The 20,330-nt window shown below is 54.2% G+C and overlaps 1 protein-coding gene and 1 long non-coding RNA gene across 2 annotated transcripts; both read left to right on the plus strand.

Annotated features, from left to right (window-relative positions):
• Window positions 1-10,948: 10,948 nt before the first annotated feature.
• On the plus strand, window positions 10,949-16,603 carry LRRC3 (leucine rich repeat containing 3). Its single transcript, XM_081800660.1, has 2 exons — window positions 10,949-11,075; window positions 11,798-16,603. Exon 2 carries the CDS (start codon window positions 11,962-11,964, stop codon window positions 12,733-12,735), a length of 774 nt encoding a protein of 257 aa, XP_081656786.1. The 5' UTR covers window positions 10,949-11,075; window positions 11,798-11,961; the 3' UTR covers window positions 12,736-16,603.
• Window positions 16,604-16,849: 246 nt separating this feature from the next.
• LOC115944419 (uncharacterized) lies at window positions 16,850-19,218 on the plus strand. The gene is made up of 3 exons (XR_014139390.1): window positions 16,850-17,445; window positions 17,531-17,872; window positions 18,159-19,218. It is a non-coding gene; the product is annotated as an uncharacterized LOC115944419 (long non-coding RNA).
• Window positions 19,219-20,330: the final 1,112 nt, after the last annotated feature.

Consider the following 20,330-nt stretch of genomic DNA (forward strand, 5'->3'; position numbering starts at 1 on the left):
GGCCCCCAGCACCCAGGCTGGGACTCCTCAATCTCGAGCCCTTTCCATGGCTCCCCCCACGCAGGTGGGGGCCTGGGTTTTTTATCTAGACTCATATACCTAGCCAAACTAGCATTCAACTGGCAGCACCAAATAAAGACATTTTGGAATTGTAAGGACTCAAAAAAAAAAATGTGTTACTCACACATTCTTTCTGAAAGAATTTCTCTAAGATGAATTTCAGAAAAGCAAACACTGACTTAGCTTGGCTTCCGTAACAAAATTCCAGATGGGGCGGCTCAGACAGCAGACGTTTCTTTCCAGTCCTGGAGGCTGGAGGTCCGAGATCGAGGTGCCAGTGGGGTCGGTTGCCGGGAGCTCTCTTTCTGACTGTCTCTCCCTGCCCCTGATCACATGCCCATCCTTGGTGTGCATGGAGAGGGAGTGAGCGCTCCGGCGTCTCTTCTTACAAGGATCCTAATCCTGTCACCTCAGGGCTCCGCTCCTTCGCCTCATTTAACCTTAATTACTTCCTTAGAGCCCCACCTCCAAATACAGCCACACTGGGAGTTAGGGCTCCGACATAGGGATTTGGTGGGGGGCACAAACATTCTGTCCTTAACACACACTCACACGCGCGCGCACGCACACGCAGGCACACAGACCAAGCTCTGTGCTGGCAAAGAAACTGTTAAAACGTATGGCTAAGTCCCGTAACTGTTGAGGCGTGCTGTACAAAGAAAACTTAATACCAGCTTAGCTGGTCTCCCTGGGAGCAGGCGGAGGAGACGTGCGGGCGATCCCAGCGGCACGGTCCCCGCTCACTCGGAGGAGGAAGGAGATGCTGCCCACAGCAGTGCTGCGTGGACAGCAGGGCTCACGGCTGCGGGGCCGCGGGACGGTCGTGGGGCTAGTGGCCGCGGGTGGGGCAGAGGCGGGGGAAGAACCGTGCACCCCCAGAGCAATTAAGTGGGAGCGATGAGATCAAGGGACGCACAATAATCCGCAGAGGATGGTTACTATGAAATAAAATGGTAGGGAACTCAAGGCACAGCAGTAATTATGGCCTGCATACATCGTGATTTTCATACGGGGTTAAAAAAATAACGCACCTCGTTTGTCTTGTTTCCCATGTATTTTTCTATATCACCTAAGACAGATGTCTGATAGCTAACAACGTGGGGAAGTTGTGCTGGGCAAAGGCTCTCAAAGAGAAAGGTGTGGGAAGAGTTCTAGCAAGACCCACGGACGCAGGCGCCTACGTGGCTCCCGTGAGGAGCAAAGAGGAGCGTTTGATTACGCAAAGGTATCATCTGCTGAAAAGCTAGCACCTTCAGGAACTGTTACCCACCCAACACCATAGCTTTTTAAATATATAAAGCAGACTTGATAGAAATTCAAGGAGAAATTGGCAAATTCACAGTAATAGTTGAGATACTTTCTCAGAAATCGGGGAATCATGAAGCAAAAGGAAAACGGGGCAGAATTTGAATAATACAATCAATAGGACTGAGGTCCTTCTGTGTGTGTCGTGTGGGGTGTGTGTGTACAATTTCATACGTACATGTGTGTATTCGTATGTAAATATATGTACTAATTATATGAGATACACCTACATTATGTATAATTTATACATAAATTCATTTACGTATAAATTATATAAGTGATGTACAATGTATTTATATATAATATGAAATATGTATGTGTATTAACTTGTGTGTAACATATGCATACAGACATAGCACATACATAAACATACATTGCTCATGCATGTGTGTGTATATGATTCTGCACCAACCCCAACAGCAGGAACCGGAGGCCCAGAGGAGACACACAGGACATTCACAAAAACCAAGCGTGTGTCGCACCATCGAGGAGAGATCGCAACAGATTTGCAAAGGCAGCCCCAGGACGGAGCCACACCCCCCCGGCCAGAGCATTAGAACAGTAACATCGCAGCGGTGCCGGGCGGCTCCGTTGGTTAAATGTCTGCCTTCAGCTCAGGTCGTGATCTCGGGGTCCTGGGATGGAGCCCCGCATCACGTCACTTCCTGCTCAGCAGGGAGCCTGCTTCTCCCTCTCCCTCTGCCCCTCCTCCGGCTCCTGCTCTCTCTCTAAATAAATAAAATCTAGGGGCGCCTGGGTGGCTCAGTTGGTTAAGCGTCTGCCTTCGGCTCAGATCATGATCCCAGGGTCCTGGGATCGAGCCCTGCGTCAGGCTCTCTGCTCCGCGGGAGGCCTGCTTCTCCCTCTCCCACTCCCCCTGCTTGTGTTCCCTCTCTCGCTGTGTCTCTCTCTGTCAAATAAATAAAATCTTAAAAATAAATAAATAAATAAATAAATAAATAAATAAATAAATAAAATCTAAAACAACAACAACAGTAACGTTAGAACAAGGACATACACCAGAAGGGACAGAAACCACATCTAGTGGTTCCAGGAGCCTGTGTTTGGGACGGTGAGTGACCGGTCCGTGACCAGCTCGGAGGGATAGGAGGTGGTGTCCAGGGCAGGGCACTGCTGGGTGATGCAGCCCTCTGCCCTCTGTCCTCCCTGGAGGGGCTTTGGTCCTGTTTCCCAGGCAAGAGCACTAACGAGGAAGGCAGAACTTCTGTCAGGAGAGCAGACGCTGTCCTTGAGACTCTGGCCAGCACTCTGTCCCAGGGCCACCCCCAGCTGCTCGGGGAAGGACAAGCAAGCACCATGAGCTGGGCGTTGTCCAGGGAAAGCCCAGGGGAGCCACTGTGCCCGCCGCCTCCCTGCCTGCGACCTGCCCCTTTAGTGGGGAGCAAACCAGTGCAAGACAGTGAGGGGGTTCATGTCACAACCTGTGGGATGCGGCTGGAGAGTCTCAAGAGAAACCTTTACAACCTTAGATGCCCTTATTCGAAAATCAAAGACTGAAAGTGAATTATCTGAAGTTATAACTGAAGAAGCTCGAGAAAAGGCTACAACATAAACGCAGGGGCCAAAGAAGCCGGGATTTATGGAGGAGGAAAAAATAGGAGTCTGCATGATGAATACATTAAAAAGCCGGTTCTTGGAAAAGACAGACCAAGCAGACAGAACGTGGCAATCCGTCAGCCAGTGAGGCTCTGGGAGAGCCTGCGGGGTCCCCGGCCCTGCCTTCTCGGGCTCCCCATCAGCTGCCCTCTGTCCTCTCCCTCTGTGTTGCTCCAGTCCCTCCTGGGAGCCAGCTATTTCCAACAGTGCCTGCCAGGCCCCGGATTCTGTCTGGGGGTCCCCATGGCTGGGCCAGGGCCGGAGCTGGGGCCCCCTGGGGCCGGTGTGGAGGCCAGGGCAGAGAGGGCTGACCGTGCACCAGGAAGGGCGGGGCAGGGCAGCAGAGAGGCGAGCGCACACCCAGACACTCCGAGGAGGGGTGGTCTCCCTGGGGGAGGGCAGCATGCTGACCTCACCAAGGTGTTTTTTTCATTGGCCTGGTTTCATCCTGGCCCCTGTGGATGCTGCAGGCTCAGCTCCTCTGTGCTGGTCCCCAGAGAGATGCTCTCGGACCTTGCCTAGCAAAACCACCTTCCTGATGGGGAAGCAATTAACCAGCCGGAGCAACTGTCCTGCATCCCTGGGGCCAGCGAGCCTGGATTCTGGTTGGATAAATGGGTGAGATAATCAGCCCTGAGCCCAATTACAGTCTGACGGGCAGCTACAGCGGGCAGACCACGTGGCCAGGAGAGCAGTAGAAGGTTTCTGGTGTTTCTGAGAGCACAGGCGCATGGTCTGGAGTGGACAGAGAGCCAGACTCTCGCAGGGCTCTGTGGCCGTGGCCTGGCCAGTGGCCGGCGGCCCCTGTGAGGCTGACCATGCGATCAGGAAGATGGCTCACCACACAGCTTTCCACGAGCGCCTGAATCAATCTGTCCGTCCATCCGTCCATGCAGAATCGCCCGAGAACAGCAAACCTGTGTGGCACGTTACTATTTTCTGTTGTTGAGGCAGAACACACTTAGTCTTCTGGGCTCATCTCGCATGTGATCTGCGAGCAACCAGCACTCAGATCCAGATCCAGAACATGCAGCCCCAGGAACCCCTCCTGCCCCAACCCATCACTGCCCTCTGGAACTTTCCATGAGCAGAACCGCACAGCGTGAGCTTGGCATGTCTGGCCTCTCCCATTCTGCTTCATGTCTGTGGATTCCCCTACACCAGCACTGTGGTTTGGGGTAGCAACCCCATTTAATTTAATTTGAATATTAAAATATTCCTTCATTTGAGGGCTCCCTTTAGGCGTCTGTTTGACTTGCCCCACATTGATATACCCGCAGCTTCAAGGCTTGCATTATTTTAATCTCTAAAGAGAGAGTCGGCTGTTGAAAGCAGAAATAATCAGGTGTTGTGTGGTCCCTACACACGAGGACGTACACCGCTGCACGGGCCGTGGCCAAATGTGGCCTGAAGGACCCCTGTGGTAAGCAGCCACAGCTGGACGTGACACCCTAAGCAGCTACCGAAATCATACCGTAAAGAGTCACAGCTGTCACAGCCAACTCAGAACGAAAGGTGCGATCACAAAAACGCGTCCAGAAGAAGGCAGGGAGAGAGGAAAAGGGCAGAGCAGAGGAAGACAGACTGGAACCCGAGCCCGAGCCCGGAGTATGGGTTCTCGCAGCCAGGACAGCACCGCCAGCAGACGCTATGGCCTGGTGCTCGTCGCGTCCTCCCCCCGCAGCGTCCTCATCTGTCCGGGACCCAATCGCAGTTAGCTCTGCTCTCTCCTCGCTCTGCTCCAGTCTGTAACACCGACGCAGTCTTTTCTTCCTTGTCTTTTATGAAGTGCACTGATCAGTCACTTGTAACGTGTCTTTCAATTCGGGTGTGTTTGAAGAGCTCTCACGACTGGAGTGAGATCATGCATTATTGGCAAGAACGGCCCAGAAGCGCTGGTGTGTGTTTCTCGGTCCATTGCATCAAGGGCTAAGTGACACTCATTTCTTACTACTGATGATATTAACCTTGGTCCCCTAGGTAGGGTGGTTTCTGCTATGCTTCTCCACCGTAAAATGATTATTTTTCCCTTTGTAGTTAATAAATATATGGAGGAAGATACTTTGGTGCTATAGAAACCCGGTAGGAAGCCAAGTGTAAAGACACAAGTGTGAGGATGAAATTAGACACCCCACGCTGATGTAATCACAAGGAGGCTGCAGTGGCTACGCTAGTGTCAGACAAAACCGAGTTCAAGGCAAACAATCTGGGGGTAAAGAGGGTTACCTCATAATGATGAAGGGCCAGTTTATAAAGAAGACATCATAATCTGAATAAAGGACTTCAAAATACACGAAGCAAAAGCTGATAGAAGTGCAAGGAACAGCCGACAAATCTGTAGTCACAGTCAGAGTCTTCAACACCCCTCTGTCAACAATTAATAGAAGATCAGCAATAATGTAAAATTCTAGACTCGCACTATCAGCAGTCTTGATCTCATCAACACTTCTAGAACATTCCACGGAGCAACCATACAACACATTTAAGCACACATATAACAATTATTAACACAGGCCCCTTTCTGGACCATAAAATGAGTCAATAAGTTTAAAAGGACCCAAAGCATACAGAGTATGTTCTCTGACAATGAATTTAAATTAAGCCCCAAATATCTGGAAACAAAATAAAACACTTCTAAATCCATGAGTCAAAAAAGAAATCAAAAGGTAAATTACAAAGTGTTTCAAACTTAATGAATTTCATTAAGAATTTGTGGGATGCAGCTAAAGCAGGACTTGGAGGGAAATTTATAGCGCTAAAATGCCTGTACTAGAGAAGAAGAAAAGTCTCAAACCAGTGAGCTCAGCTTTCACCTTAAGAAACCAAAAAAATGAAGAGAAAATTAAACTCAGTGTAAGCAAAAGATCAATTGGGAAATAAAAAAGTAAACAATAAAGAAGTCAATGAAACTAAAAACTGGCTCTTTGAAAATGTCAGTAAAATTGGTAGACTTCTATCCTGACTAATCAGTAATAGAACAAAGAAGATGCAGATTACCTATATCAGGAATGAATTGAATCACTTCACACTCCATATTGAAAAGATAACTAGGGGACATTATAGATAACTTTATACTGATAAATTCAACAATTTAAATGAAACCAACAATTCCTTTTTTTATTTATTTAAATTCAATTAACTGACATAGTGTATTATTAGTTTCAGAGGTAGAGTTCAATGATTCATCAGTTGCATATAACACCCAGTGCTCATTACATCATGTGCCCTCCTTAATGCCCATCACCCAGTTATCCCATTCCTCCCACCACCCCTCCAGCAACCCTCAGTTTGTTTCCTATGATTAAGAGTCTCTTATGGTTTGTCTCCCTCTCTGATTTCATCTTGTTTTATTTTTCCCTCCCTTCCTCTATGCTCCTCTGTTTTGTTTCTTAAATTCCACATGTGAGTGAGATCGTATGATCATTGTCTTTCTCTGATTGACTTATTTTGCTTAGCACAATACCCTCTAGCTCCATCCACGTCGTTGCAAATGGCAAGATTTCATCTTTTCTGAGGCCTGAGTAATATTCTATTGTATTTATGGACTACATCTTCTTTATCCATCAGTCTGTTGATGGACATCTGCACTCTTTCCATAGTTTGGCTATTATGGACATTGCTACTATAAGCATTAGAGCACAGGTACCCCTTTGGATCACTGCATTAGTATCTTTGGGGTAGATACCTAGTAGTGCAATTGCTGGGTCGTAGGGTAGCTCTATTTTCAACTTCTGAGGAAACTGCATACTGTTTTCCAGAGTGGCTGCACCAGCTTGCATTCCCACCCACAGTGTAGGAGGGTTCCCCTTTCTCCGCATCCTCTCCAACATCTGTCATTTCCTGACTTATTAATTTTAGCCATTCTGACTGGTGTGAGGTGGTATCTCATTGTGGTTTTGTTGTTGTTGTTGTTTTTTTAAAGATTTTATTTATTTATTTGACAGGGAGAGACACAACCAGAGAGGGAACACAAGCAGGGGGAGTGGGAGAGGGAGAAACAGGCTTTCCGCTGAGCACGGAACCCGATGCGGGACTCGATCCCAGGACCCTGGGATCATGACCTGAGCTGAAGGCAGACACTTAACGACAGGTGCCCCTCATTGTGGTTTTGATTTGTATTTCCCTGATGCCAAGTGATGTGGAGCATTTTTTTCACGTGTCTGTTGGCCATTTGTATGTCTTCTTTGGAGAAATGCCTGTTCATGTCTTCTGTCCATTTCTTGATTGGATTATTTGTTCTTTGGGTGTTGAGTTTGATAAATTCTTTATAGATTTTGGACACTAGCCCTTTATCTGATAAGACATTTGCAAATATCTTACTCCCATTCTATAGGTTGTCTTTTAGTTTTGTTGACTGTTTCCTTTGCTGTACTAAAGCTTTTTATCTTGATGAAGCCCCAATAGTTCATTTTTGCCCTTGCTTCCCTTGCTTTGGAGACGTGTCTAGCAAGAAGTTGATGCAGCTGAGGTCAAAGAGGTTGCTGCCTGTGTTCTCCTCTAGGATTTTGATGGATCTCTATCTCACATTTAGGTCTTTCATCCATTTTGAGGTTATTTTTGTGTGTGGTGTAAGAAAATGGTCCAGTTTCATTCTTCTGCATGTGGCTGTCCAATTTTCCCGACACCATTTGTTGAAGAGACTGCCTTTTTTCCATTGGCTATTCTTTCTTATTTTGTCTAAGATTAGTTGACCATAGAGTTGAGGGTCCATTTCTGGGTTCTCTATTCTGTTCCTTTGATCTATGTGGAAAAAGACAATTCCTTGAGAGAGATGAACTACCAACATTCAGTCAAGGAAAAATATAACTTCAGCAGCTCTATCTCTTTAAATAATGTAATAACATATAAAAATGATGATATATCATAACCAAGTGAGATTTATTCCAAGGACACAAGGTTAATTCAACACTTGAAAATCAGTTAATATAATCTTCCATAAGAACATATTAATTTTAAAAAAGCTTCTCAATGGGTGAAGAAAAGACATTTGACAAAATCCAAAACGCTTCCTGATAAAACAAACTCTCAGCAAACTAGAAATAGAAGATATCAACCTTAAAAATAAAATAACCACTTCTTTTACTAGCAAAATGAGTTTATTCAGGAATAGCAGAGGAATTGCAATTTGGAGTGAGGCAAATCATGGTGAGCCGAGGCAGGTCCAAAGAGACAAAGGGAAGGTCAGCTTTTATTTGGTTTCAGGAGGAAGTTGGGGAGGGTTGTTTCAAACAGTTTATTGGAGAAAACGAGAGTTTGAAGTTGTGGCATTTCCTCATTGGCGGTAAGTGGTGGTTAGTTAGTGTGTTGCTAGGACAGGGAGGGATCTTCCTTCCTTTCTTTAGGAGCAGGAGATTAAATTCCTATGGGAAAAATGTCCTCCTTCATCAAGATAATTCTTATCTTCTTTCTTCCTGCTGGTGATGCAGGCTGCAAGGAGTGGGACATGAGTGACAGTGCTTCTTTGGGGCTTCCTGACTCCATTTTCAAGAGGTTTCCTCTATTTTCACAAAGGAAACATCCTCTTACTGATAAGAACAGCTACAAAAACATTCTACCACCAACATTATTCTTAAAGGACTGAATGCTCTCCCTCTATGATTGGGATGAACAAGGATATGTGCTCTCAGTCCTCCTATTCAGTATCGAAATAGAGGCTCTAGCCAAAGCAATTAGACACAGATTGAAGTAAAAGGCATCCAGACTGGAAAAAAAAGAATAATCTTTTTATTTACAGATAGCGTGATTGTATATGTAGAAAATCCTCAGGTATCTATAGAAAAAGTTACTAGAACAAATAAGTGATTTTAGCAAAGTTAAGATCAGTATACAAAAATCTCTTTTAGTGCTCACTTCGGCAGCACATATACAAAAATCTCTTTTAGGGGTGCCTGGGTGGCTCAGTCGTTAAGTGTCTGCCTTCAGCTCAGGTCATGATCCCAGGGTCCTGGGATCGAGCCCCACATCAAGCTCCCTGCCTGCTTCTCCCTCTCCCACTCCCCCTGCTTGTGTTCCCTCTCTGGCTGTGTCTCTCTCTGTCAAAATAAATAAAAAATAAAAAATAAAAAAAACTTAAAAAAAACCAAAAATCTCTTTTATTTCTATATATTAGCATTTAACAAGCAGAAATTGAAATAAAGATACCATTAACAATAACATGAAATTATGAGAAATAAGTTTGACAAGAGATAGGCAAGATATGTAAACCAAAAACTACAAAACACAGCTGAAAGAAACAAAAGCAGTTCTAAATAAATGAGAAGATATACCATGTTCATGGACTGAAGTACTCAATATCGTCAAGATATAAATTCTTTCAAACTGATCTATAGATTCAGTGGAATCCCAAACAAAATGCACCAGGCTTTTTTGCTAGAAGTTGACAAGCTGGGTCTAAAATTCATGAGGAAGTGCAAAGGATCTAGGATAACCAAAAAGAACTTTATGAAAACAAAAGTGGAAGATCATACTACCTGATTCAAGAATCATTATAAAGCCACAGCAATGAAGACAGCTTGGAAAATTGGCATAAAAATATGCAAATAGAGGGGTGCCTGGGTGGCTCAGTTGATTGAGCGCCTGACTCTTGATTTCTCCTCAGGTCATGATCTCAGGGTGGGGAGAGGGAGCCCTTGGTCCAGCTCCGTGCTCAGTGGGGAGTCTGCTTGGGATTCTCTCTCTCCCGCTCTCTCTGCTCCCTCCCCCCACTCTCTAAATAATTAAATAAAATCTAAACAATCGGCAAATAGACCAATGAAACACAGTATAGAAATAGGTTCACACACATATAAAGGATCACTGATTTTCAACAGAGGTACAAAGGCAACTCAGCAGAGAAAGGATCATTATTTCAACAAACAGCCCCGGAAACTGGATAGCCATAGGCAGAAAAAACAAACTTGAATTATATCTCACACCATATACCAAAACTAACCCAAAATGGATAATAAATGAAAAATATACAAAGCATGGAACATTCATATAATGCATTACTACTCCGCAGTAAAAGGCATAACTATCGATTATCGCATCAACATGAGTAAACTCGAAATAATTACGCTGACTGAAATGAGCTAGGCAACAAGGGACACGATCACGACTCCGTTTATATGAGTTACAGGAAATGCAAGCTGATGTACAATGACCCAGCAGACTGGTACTTGCCTGGTGAGGGGGCCGGAGGGAAAGGGGAAACTCTGGGCTATTTACTGTGTTGATTGTGGTGACGGCTTTACGGGTGTATACAGATGTCAAACACAGCAAATGTAAATATGAGGTTTTGTGTGTCACTACACCACAATAAGGCTGTTTTCAAAACCCTAAAGATGGCTCCAATCCAGCTTAAATGCTAGACCCCACCCCCACATTACCTACTCAGAACACGGGAGGGTAGGGGCTGGGGCCATGGTCTGGGGCAGGACCCAGCCTGGCGGAGAACACATTAACCAGCTTGGGTGGGCCCGGCTGACCCGCCGGGAAGGCACCGCTCCCAGCCCGGGCGTGAGCCGCACGAGCAGGGGTGGGGTCTGCGGCCCTACGGCCCGCCCCCAGCCGCGCCCACAGACCCTGAAATTTCCATCCCTCCCCGCGCCCCACCCTCCGTCTAAGAGTGACGCCCCGCTCCCGTCCCACATTCCACCCAAGCCCGGCCGTACTCTCCGCCCCAGGCCGGGCCCCGGGTCCTCAAGCCCCGCTTCGTCCTGGCCACGCCCCATCCGAGACTCCGCCCAAGCCCCACCCCTCCACCACCTCAGGCCCCGCCCCGTCTTCCTCGCAGCTCCGCCTCAAGCCCCGCCCCGCCCCTCCGCCGCCTCAGGCCCCGCCTCCAGACCCCGTCCGTTCTTGCCTTACAGCTCCGCCTCAAGCCCCGCCCCGCTCACAGGCCCCACCCCATCTCGCCCTTAAGGCTCCGCCCCAGGCCCCGCCCCCACCCCAGGCCCCGCCCCGCGGAGCCGAAGGCCGAGCCGCGTGTGTCCCGAGCGGCCGCAGAGGTGGGCGCAGGCCCGGGGTCGCCGCCGCGCCGGGGTGTGGCTCCGGGTCGGGCTCCGAGCAGCCGGGAGCCTCGCGCAGAGCGGCCTCCGGACGCGGCCGCGCAGGTAAAGCCCCCGCCCGCCCGTCCGCCGCCCGGGGTCGCAGGGTCCCGGGATCCCGGGGTCTGGGGTCCCAGCCCCGCCCGCCAGGCCCCGCGCGCGGCCCCGCCACTCCACGCCCCAGCGCGGCCGCGCGCCCAGGGCTTGGCTTTTCTCCCTTCTCGCTTTCCTTCTTTCTCCACCACAACTGAAATGCAAGGCGCCGCCCCCGGGGCCGCGTGCTCGTCCCCGCTGGGCTGACAAAGAAGGGCTCTCTCCGAGCTTACGGTTGTGTGAGGGGTGTCAGGATGAGCAAAGTGCTAAGCTCCGGCAGCCGCCACCCCGGCCACGGCCGCCACGCGGCGGCCACCCCGGCGGCCAGGAGCGCGCACCGCTCGGTTGCCGGTCCTTTGCCCATCCCTCTGCCCTGCATTCCTCTTTCTTAGGAAACCCCTGCAGCCCCGTCTTGCTGGTTTCCAGCCTCAGGAGCTCGGAGGGGTGGCCCCTCATCCGGCGGGCCAGCCCCTGCTCCCCTAGGTGTGCCGTGGGTGTGTCCAGCGTTCCCGGACCGGCCAGCGGTCAGCGCGACCTGCCCTTGCTTTCCTGGGTGGCTTTGGGAATCTCGGAAAGAAGTTACAGAGACCCCCGCTGGTCAGATGCTTCAGTGTGCCCCTGACATCTCCCGCAGAGTCGGAGTGTTCCCCGGCGTTCCCTGCGGGACCGTGATGCTGATTGCCGCTCTCTTTTAGGGCTGGAGGAGAGCACCGCTTTTCCTTGAGTGGAAGGAGGGAGCGTTGGCTCCTGTGTCAGATGGTCACTTGCACAGCGGTGGCTGGGGGAGTGAGCAAGGACGCAGGTCTGCAGCAGCCGGTGGGAGGAGACCGCCGTCCACCAGTCCCCAGGTGTGGTCAGCATGGGCCCCGGGGGCAAACAGAGCCCCTCATCCCTGCCGGTCCCCGCTGGGGGTTCCTGCCTCATCCTCCTCTTTTGCCTGCGCTTGGGCGCTTCCTGCCCACTGAGCTGCCAGTGCCCTGAGCACGCCGGGGCCGTGGCCGTCCACTGCAGTGCGAGGGGCCTGCAGGAGATCCCCAAGGACATCCCCGCCAACGCTGTGCTCCTGAAGCTTGATGCCAACAAGCTCACCCACGTCCCTAACGGAGCCTTCCAGCACCTGAACCAGCTGAGGGAGCTGGACTTGTCCCAGAACACCATCGAGACCATCGGCCCCGCTGCCTTCTCGGGCCTGGCCGGGGGCCTGCGGCTGCTGGACCTGTCCCATAACCGCATCCGCAGGATTCCGAAGGATGCCCTGGGCAAGCTCAGCGCCAAGATCCGCCTGTCCCACAACCCCCTGCACTGCGAGTGTGCGCTGCAGGAGGCCCTGTGGGAGCTGAAGCTGGACCCCGAGTCCGTGGACGAGATCGCCTGCCACACAGCCGCGCAGGAGGAGTTCGTGGGGAAGCCGCTGATCCAGGCTCTGGACTCCGGGGTCAGCTTCTGCAGCACCCACCGCAAGACCACCGACGTGGCCATGCTGGTCACCATGTTCGGCTGGTTCGCCATGGTGATCACCTACGTCGTGTACTACGTGCGCCAGAACCAGGAGGATGCCAGGAGGCACCTGGAGTACCTGAAGTCCCTGCCCAGCGCCCCCGTGTCCAAGGACCCCATCAGCCCGGTGCCCTAGTGCCTGCTGGCGGAAGCGGAACACCGCCCACCTGTCCCCCTCACTTCTGTAGCAGGTGGTGGCTGACCCAAGCTTTCGGTGCCCTGCGCGCTGGGGCCTCCCAGCCCCCTCTGAACGGCATTCCGCCCCCACAGACCCCTCCCTTGTGTTGCAAGTACCGCACCACGCTTCAAGTCCGAAATGTGACCATCGGGCCCATTTGACAGGCCAGGAAGCCAGAGTTTGGAGAAATGGCCTTGCCCACAACCACACAGTCAGGCAGTGACCCTGTTGGGACTTAAAACCAGGCCGTCTGTCATAACGTTCCATGTCCCTTGCGCTCTGCCGGCCTCGGCCGCTTGGCGCCTGTACGGTGTGGATGGCATTCCGAGAAGAAAGGCTCTTGTCCACGTGTGTGAGGTCTGCCCCGCAGACGGTGGGGTGTAGACTCATCTGTGGAAGGCAGAACTGATTTACCTTGTCCCCCTGGTAGTATTTCCTGAACCCATCTGACCGCAGAACTCTTTCCAGAGCAAAGTAGTAGAGACCAGGTTTTTCTCGAGAGGTAAGTGAAACAGGTAGTTCAAACTAACCTTTGAACAACTTTGTTTATTCTCAGAGTGTTGGTTAAGAGTAGCACTTGTGCCAAAATTTCAGTCCGGGGAGAGCGGGGGAGAAGCCCTAAAACCCCAAAACCAAGAAGACCACGGACAGAAACCCGAGAAAGGTCCAGAGTGGATCATCAACGGGGGCAGTGTCGTGTGTCCCCACCGCGAGTCCCACCACTGTGCCTGGTCTGGGGGAAGGCCCGTCATCCCAGGTCCGTAGCGTGCCTTGCCTCTGCACTCACGAACACCGAAGCCGCTCCTTCTCAAGGACAGGAGGACTGATATTCGGTGTGTCAAGGCCGGTCAGCGGGATGCTCCCTTTTCTCCAGCAACAGGAACTCTCTGCCTTGCTCCCTCTCTGTCTCCCCGTCTCTGTCTGTCTTCACCTCTGCCACCAGGAATCTCAGAGCGAACTCAGCACTCTCTCAGCTGTGTTACTCTACATTCAGGGTAGACGTTACCTCCACCTACCTAACTGTGAGCCGTCTTTCTAGTTTTATTTTTTGATGTCTTTTTTAAGAGTGCTTATTTTTAAATTGTTTCAAATATTTGGGGGGGAGCACAAATAGGGATAAATTGCGTATGAACTTAAGGTGTACAGGTTACAAGCCTCATGAAGCAGATGCTTAGAAAGAATTAAGATAGAGGGTGGTTTGTACCGGGGGATTGTCCGATGACCTCAAGTGGGCCTTGAATGCCTGATCCTATCTACGGGTTGACTCGGAGATCCAGACTCCACAGCTGACGCCCAAAAGGCCCATCCAAGCAAGGTCCTGGCTTTTTCAGTTATGGTGCATTAAAAAGAAATGACTGACAGCTCCCAAATACCCTCCCACATGCAGGCACCCCACTTCTGTGCCCACCGCCCAGATCAGGGGTGCGAGGATGGGAGGCAGGGCCCGGGCACCACCTCCCGTGGCCTGTCGGTCCCAGTGGCCCGGGTGGGCACTGCTGCTGGCCTACCAGCAGGCACAGGCTCCTCGGGTGGTTTGGGTCCCCCTGCCCCCCCATGCCAGGGCGCACACAGTGGGGAGAGGGGTCCAACCACACAAGGAGCTCACCACCTGTGGGTTTGCCCGAGGGAGGTGACCTGGCAGAGGTGCAGGGTCATGTGCCGGGGTTCTGTGGCTGCTACTCACGTCCTGGGGGGAGTCTCTCCTTGCTGTGGGGGAAGCCTTGCACTGGGGGGCCCTGTCCCGCTGCCAGGGAACTCGCCGTTTCCTCTTATGCCAGAATCAGCCCAGATCCTGGGTTCCACTCAAATGCGGCTCTTCGGGGGATGCATGGGGAGTGGGGTGGGGCTGCCCCTTTCCGAGGACCCTGGACACACCAGAAGCGTCCTCTCCCTGTCACCCTGAGCCCAGCGTCAGACTGCCGGGCTCTCCTGGTCTTTCTGGGATCCTCACCCTTCAGGGGGGGTTCCAGAGTGGACACCTCCCTCCAAAGAAGCCCACCAAGTCACTGAACTTCAGGACCACAAAGCTCCTTCTTGCTCACGGAAGCTCACACCCCTGGTACTGGGAGCCCTCTGCTGTCCCGGGGTACAGCCACCCCCCCTTTCCCCCTCCTTTTCTCTCTCCTTGAGAGACCCCTTAGGATGACACCCTGCCTGGGCCCACCCCCTTCCTTGCTGCCGTGTGTGAGCACATATTGCTGGGTGTCCCCGCGGGCCCTACGGCTGACGCAGCCCCCACCCCTGCCCCGATGGGTGATTGACACATCCTAAATCTGCAGAGGCTGGGCAGGGTCACGCTGGCCTCGTTGAGAGAATCGGAGTTGACAGTGTCAGGTACAGGACAAAGGGGGTGCCCCGTCTGTCGGGGGCAGTGGGGTCACAGCCTATGGGACATGGGTGGCCCCCGGCTCTCACCGTGATCCGAATAGGGACCTTCAGAGCACTTTATACAGACACACGGCCTGGTCTGCAAAGCTCCTTGGCCACAGGAGGTAACACTTCACAGGTCAGGGGTCAGGGCAGGGTGATTTTGGGGCTCCCCATGGGGCAGACGGTTGGAATAGCCACTCAGCTTGGGGTGGTGACGATGCCTCCCTTCCCCTGGGGGTCGGTGGTGGGGCTCTGGCTTCTAGGGAGGCCGCAGGGCTAGGGGGGTGAAGAGGGCCAGTGAGGGGCTCATGGAACCCTTTGGGAGCCAGGTCACCCTGCCCAGCTGCTCTGGTTGAGCTGCTCCCTCGGTCCCCAGCCTCGCTGCGGATGCAGAGCCCCACCCCTGACCCTGACCCTGACCCTAGGAGGGGGCGCCCTACGCCCGTGGCCTCCTGGTACCCCAACCTCCCTCCTCTTTGGGCTTTGGGGTCACTCCCTCGGGTGGCCCAGTGCGGGGATGGGCCGTCCTGACACTCGGGGGCTCTCCCTGGTGAGGAGGAGGCTCCCGGCTCCACTCCAGAAGCCCTTCCCAGGCCTCTCCCAGGAGCTGCCTGCAGGCTGTGGGAGGCAGGACAGGCACCGCCGGGACTGCTGCGGGGCTGGGACTGGGGGCGCTCGCAGCTGCGGATGCACGAAAGAGCTTCCCTCCTGCACGCGGCCCTACAGCCCGACCTGGGGACCGCCTCCCACCGCGGGGCCCCCAGTCCCCAGCTTGGCCTGCAGCGGGGTGGATGAGTTTTAAACCGGACGTGAGGTTGGGTAGACCCAGTCTGGATGTATGTTTCCTGATGGACAGTAGTCTCGGGCAGGAGATGAGGGGTGTCCGGCGGTTGAAAGCAGGGGCTGCACAGCGTACTGCTACAGGGCCCCCCGGAGGAGGCTTGCGTTCCCACGGAGGTCTAAGGAAGGTGTGCGGGTGGACTCCCTGCTGCGGGGGGCTGGAGTGGGGCCAGGCTCAATTGAACAGCTCCGCCCAGGGTCAGCAGAACGCCGGGGCATTGGCAAAGTCAAGGCCGGGGCTCAGGGACCAGTCTCCTAGGAGTTCTGAGCAGCTCAGTACTGCCTGGCCCCGGGTGCTGGGGGTCCCTCGGTGGGTGCCGTGCACCGGCCCTGTCCCGGCTGGCTTGCCTTCCTGCACTACGCTCCCCAGGCTCCCTTGCAGCGCGTTCTCCAGAGATGCACGTACATGAGATTTTGATCCTGGACTCAGTTACCTGGGGAGGAGGCAGGGCTGCTTGGGCAGACCGTGGCAGAGATGGAATGTTCTGGAGTTGTGGCAAGTGCAGGAGCCTGGGTTGGTTTCTGGAGCCATCTTTCCCGGAAGCTGGGTCTAAAGTCCGAGCCTACTGTCCTCCCCACTGCCTCTGAACTCTCAATAAACCTCGTTGTGCTTAAATCATCTGGAGTGGATTCTGTTATCGCCTGTGACCCACCCGGCAGACCGAGCGCCCCTGCCCTGCCCTCTTCACTGTAGACCTCGTCACGAAGCTGACCTGCCAGACCTGTCGGACCCGTGAGCCCACGGCATGGAAGAGCTGGGTCAGCACAGGGCTGCCGTGGGGGCTGGGGCCAGCTCGTACCGGCTCAAACCGGCTCTTGGTGGCCAGTAGTTAAATCTGGGGATGGTGGTGAGCCGGTTGACATCATGATGGCAGCTTGAGGTTGACCACGGGCAGAGTCTTTACACCAGGCAGTTGACAGCCAGGCCCCGCTCTCCTGCCCCAGGAGGCTGTCAGCCAGGTGGCCGTAAATGGGTGTCCCCAACAGCCTGTCCCAGCCCAGGCCCCTGCCTGTCCCCGCCCACCTTCTGCTCCTAGTTGCCCTGGCCAGGTCACGTGTGTCCTGGGGACTACCCCCTGCTTCCCGCGCCCGCCCTGCCCCTTAGCTCCTGGCGGGGGAGGGGCGTCTCTCTGCCACCTGCAGGGACTCCCCCCTGCCTTCACGGTGTCGCCCAGCCCTGCCATTCCAAAAAAGAGATCCCCTGGTGCAAGAACCAGCCCCTCTCTCCCCCGGTCAGTGGGGCTCTCTCTGTGTGAATGGTGAATTTCTTTTTTACGCAGGAACTCCTTTTTCTGCAGTTTTAACTTTTCTAGAAGTTTCATGGAAGTGGAATCCTTTGAACACAAAACTATTATCGCACCGAAAAATTACAGTGGCTGCCCAACGCCATTCAGTGGCCACGTTTCCCTGATCGTCTCAACCATTTTGGGGATTGTTTGAATCAGGATCTCCAAAAAGGTCAGACCACACACCTGGCTGGCATGACCATTACGGCTCTTCTAATGTAGACGCTCTCATCTGTCTGTCTTTGGCTTCCTTGCAGTTCCGTGGTCGTCCTGTGAACCTCCTCCCGTCTGGATTTTGCTCTGTGTCCTGTGGTGGTGGTAAGCTTGTCCTCTGTCCCCGGTTTCCTGGAATCCGGTAGTTCTGTTTGATTTTTCTAGCAAGGCCACATCCTGGGTGGTGGTGTGGCCTTCCGAAGAGGGCGTGATGCTAGCAGCCAGCCGTGATCAGCGCTGAGGTCGGCTAACTCCCTGGGGCCACCGACCCCGGATTCTTGGCTCTGTGGCCCCTCCCCCATCTGTCAGCTGGAGTCTCCCATAAAGAAGAGCAGCCTCCACCACACATTGGTTCTCCGGTGGCCGTGTCACGTGGGAACGGCAGGGTGAATGCCTGGTTCTTTATCCGTTTTCAAAAGAAAGTTGGTTCCTCTGAAAATGACCGGTAATTTTGAAAGCATCATTATGCATGAGTTTAAACACATGGTCTGGGTTACAAACTGCTGGGCTTCCTTTCCTGGATGAAGGTTGAATCGTCCGTCCGGCAGGTGGGAGCCTCCCCACGTGGGCTGAGTCTGGTGGCCTGCCCCCCGGGTGGGACGGCGTGTTCTTGCCCCTGCACCTCCCCTGCCCCGCCCTGGGCTCAGCCGTTGCTCTGGTTCCTTTCTGTAGGGTGACATTGCAAGACCTCTGTCCCCAGTGGGCCCTCGCTCCCAGGCCTATCCATAGACGGAGCTGTTTGAAAGATAAGACAGCCGTGGGTTCATATGGATGCTTCCAGCTCAACCCTGGGCTGCAAGATTGCCCTCACTGCCGGACCCCTGTGCCCTGCCCCACCCGCTGGGCACTCAGCGAGCCAGCTCTGCTTTCACCCTTCTCCCCTCCTCGTGCCAGTCACAGAGACGTCCGTGTCCTCATCCCAGGAGCCTGTGAAGATGGAAGATGGGGCCACGAGCCAAGGGAAGCAGGAAGGAAGGCAGGTGCCTTTGGAAGCTGGAGAGGCACGGGAGCAGATCCTCTCCTGGAGCCTCCAGAAGGAACCAGTCCTGCCCACACCTTGGTTTTAGCCCCGTGGGTCCCATTTCGGACTTCAGACCTCCAGAACTCTAAATTAATAACCTGCATTGTCTAGGCTAGAGGTGCGTGGCACTTTGTTACATCAGCCTCAGTGGATGGACACAGTCCCCACTTTGAGAGTGGCCAGTGTGGCCAGAGCAGATGGCCGCCGTGCCCCGTGGCCGCCCCACTCACCATCACCGTGTCTGAGTTCTCGGGGCCAGTGTGCCCTTTGGGCCGTGGCCAGGTGACCTCGGGAGCTCACTTCACCCGTTGGCCTCACTCCCTTTCCAGAGGAAGGGCCACCAGGGAGCGGGCAGGAGCCACAGTGTGGGGGGTGCAGCGGGGTGGTACCCACAGCCCACACACGATCTCACGCGTGTACCCCATACAGGTACGACGCATGCACACGATGCAAACAGGTTCACGTGCAGTCCCATATGCACACATGCACACACGCTCACTACACACAGCAGGCAAACCCACTCACACGCATGGTTGCACACACACATGCTCACACAGGGCCATATGCTACTCACTCTCATGCCCGCCCCCCTGGCAGGCGTGCCCCCCCACACGCATTGTTTCTCCCCCAGAGCCCCCTCAGCCTCGCCCACGCCGGCTGGAGAGAGGGAGAGCCTTGCCAACCGTCTGACCTGGGGCCTCTGGGCAGACAGCTGGGGGCTCGGTGAGCCGGGCTGGGTGTGGGGCGGGGGGCAGGGGGCCGGGTGGGCACGCGAGCAGAAGCAGGCGCTTGACCCCGCTTTGGGGGCAGGGCCGGGGGCCGGAGCTCAGGACCAGAGTCAGGAGGGTGCCCAGCCCTGCGGAAGTGGGCGGGAGGTCTGCAGCAGCCCTCAGGCCCCCGGTGGGCCCAGCGTGGGGCTGCCCACCCAGCAGGGGCAGCACCCAGCGCCAGCCAGCCTGCTCACGAGCAAGCCTCGCAGGCTTTCCCAGTGGCCCGGCGTGGTCGGGAATATTTCCGTTTTCAGCTGAGAAACCAAAACTGCGAAGTCTGGAGGGGACAAATGCCCAACTCAGGAGCCAGCTCAGCTGTGTGGGGCCAGGCTGGGCAGGAATCTGGGCCTCCTGACGCCCGGGCCTGGAAGTTCTCAATTGGGAAGGACAGGCCCGAGTGCTGTCAAAACAGAGGCAGGCCTTGGTTTCGCCCTGGGTCAAAGCACGGGGAGTGCGGGGAGGGGCAGCGGCGCGTCCACGGGCCCAGGGAGGCCAGGAGCGCGGGGTCTGCTTGCGTCACCCTGGCCCGGAGGAGCGGGTGCAGGGCTGGCTGCCAGGCCGGCCACCGGGTGCTGCCCGTGACGTTGGCTGTCAGAGCAGCTAGGCTCCTAGTCTGTGCAGACAGGGTGGGGAGACAGCACCCCAGAGCCCTAGGCCCACTGGGCCGAGCTCTCCTGTGGGTCCAGTGCTCCTGGACAGGGTGGGCGGCCGAAGGGAGGGCCACAGACAACGCCGAGGGAGAGACCGGCGTGGAGGCGTGGCCACCAGGGGACGTCAGCAGCGGGGGACACGGGGGCACATAGGCTACACGACCGTCCAGGGTCCCCTGAGCTGGCAGGCGCCCAGCTGGGCTGTGACCCGGCTGCCGGGCAGCAGTGGACGGCAGACAGACACGGCACCGTCCCCGAGCCTCAGCAGCCAAGCGGAGGAAGAAGAGCACGGGTCCGGAAAGATGGGGGCACTGTGCACCCGCCCAGCTCGTGAGTGGTTGTGGCCGCGTGGCTCCAGGACAGAGTCTGCAGGCCGGGGCGTCGCCCCTGGAAAGTCTCTTCC

The sequence above is a fragment of the Leptonychotes weddellii genome, chromosome 1, assembly GCF_054177405.1.
Source record: "Leptonychotes weddellii isolate Sample4059 chromosome 1, ASM5417740v2, whole genome shotgun sequence".
Classification (NCBI taxonomy): Eukaryota; Metazoa; Chordata; class Mammalia; order Carnivora; family Phocidae; genus Leptonychotes; species Leptonychotes weddellii.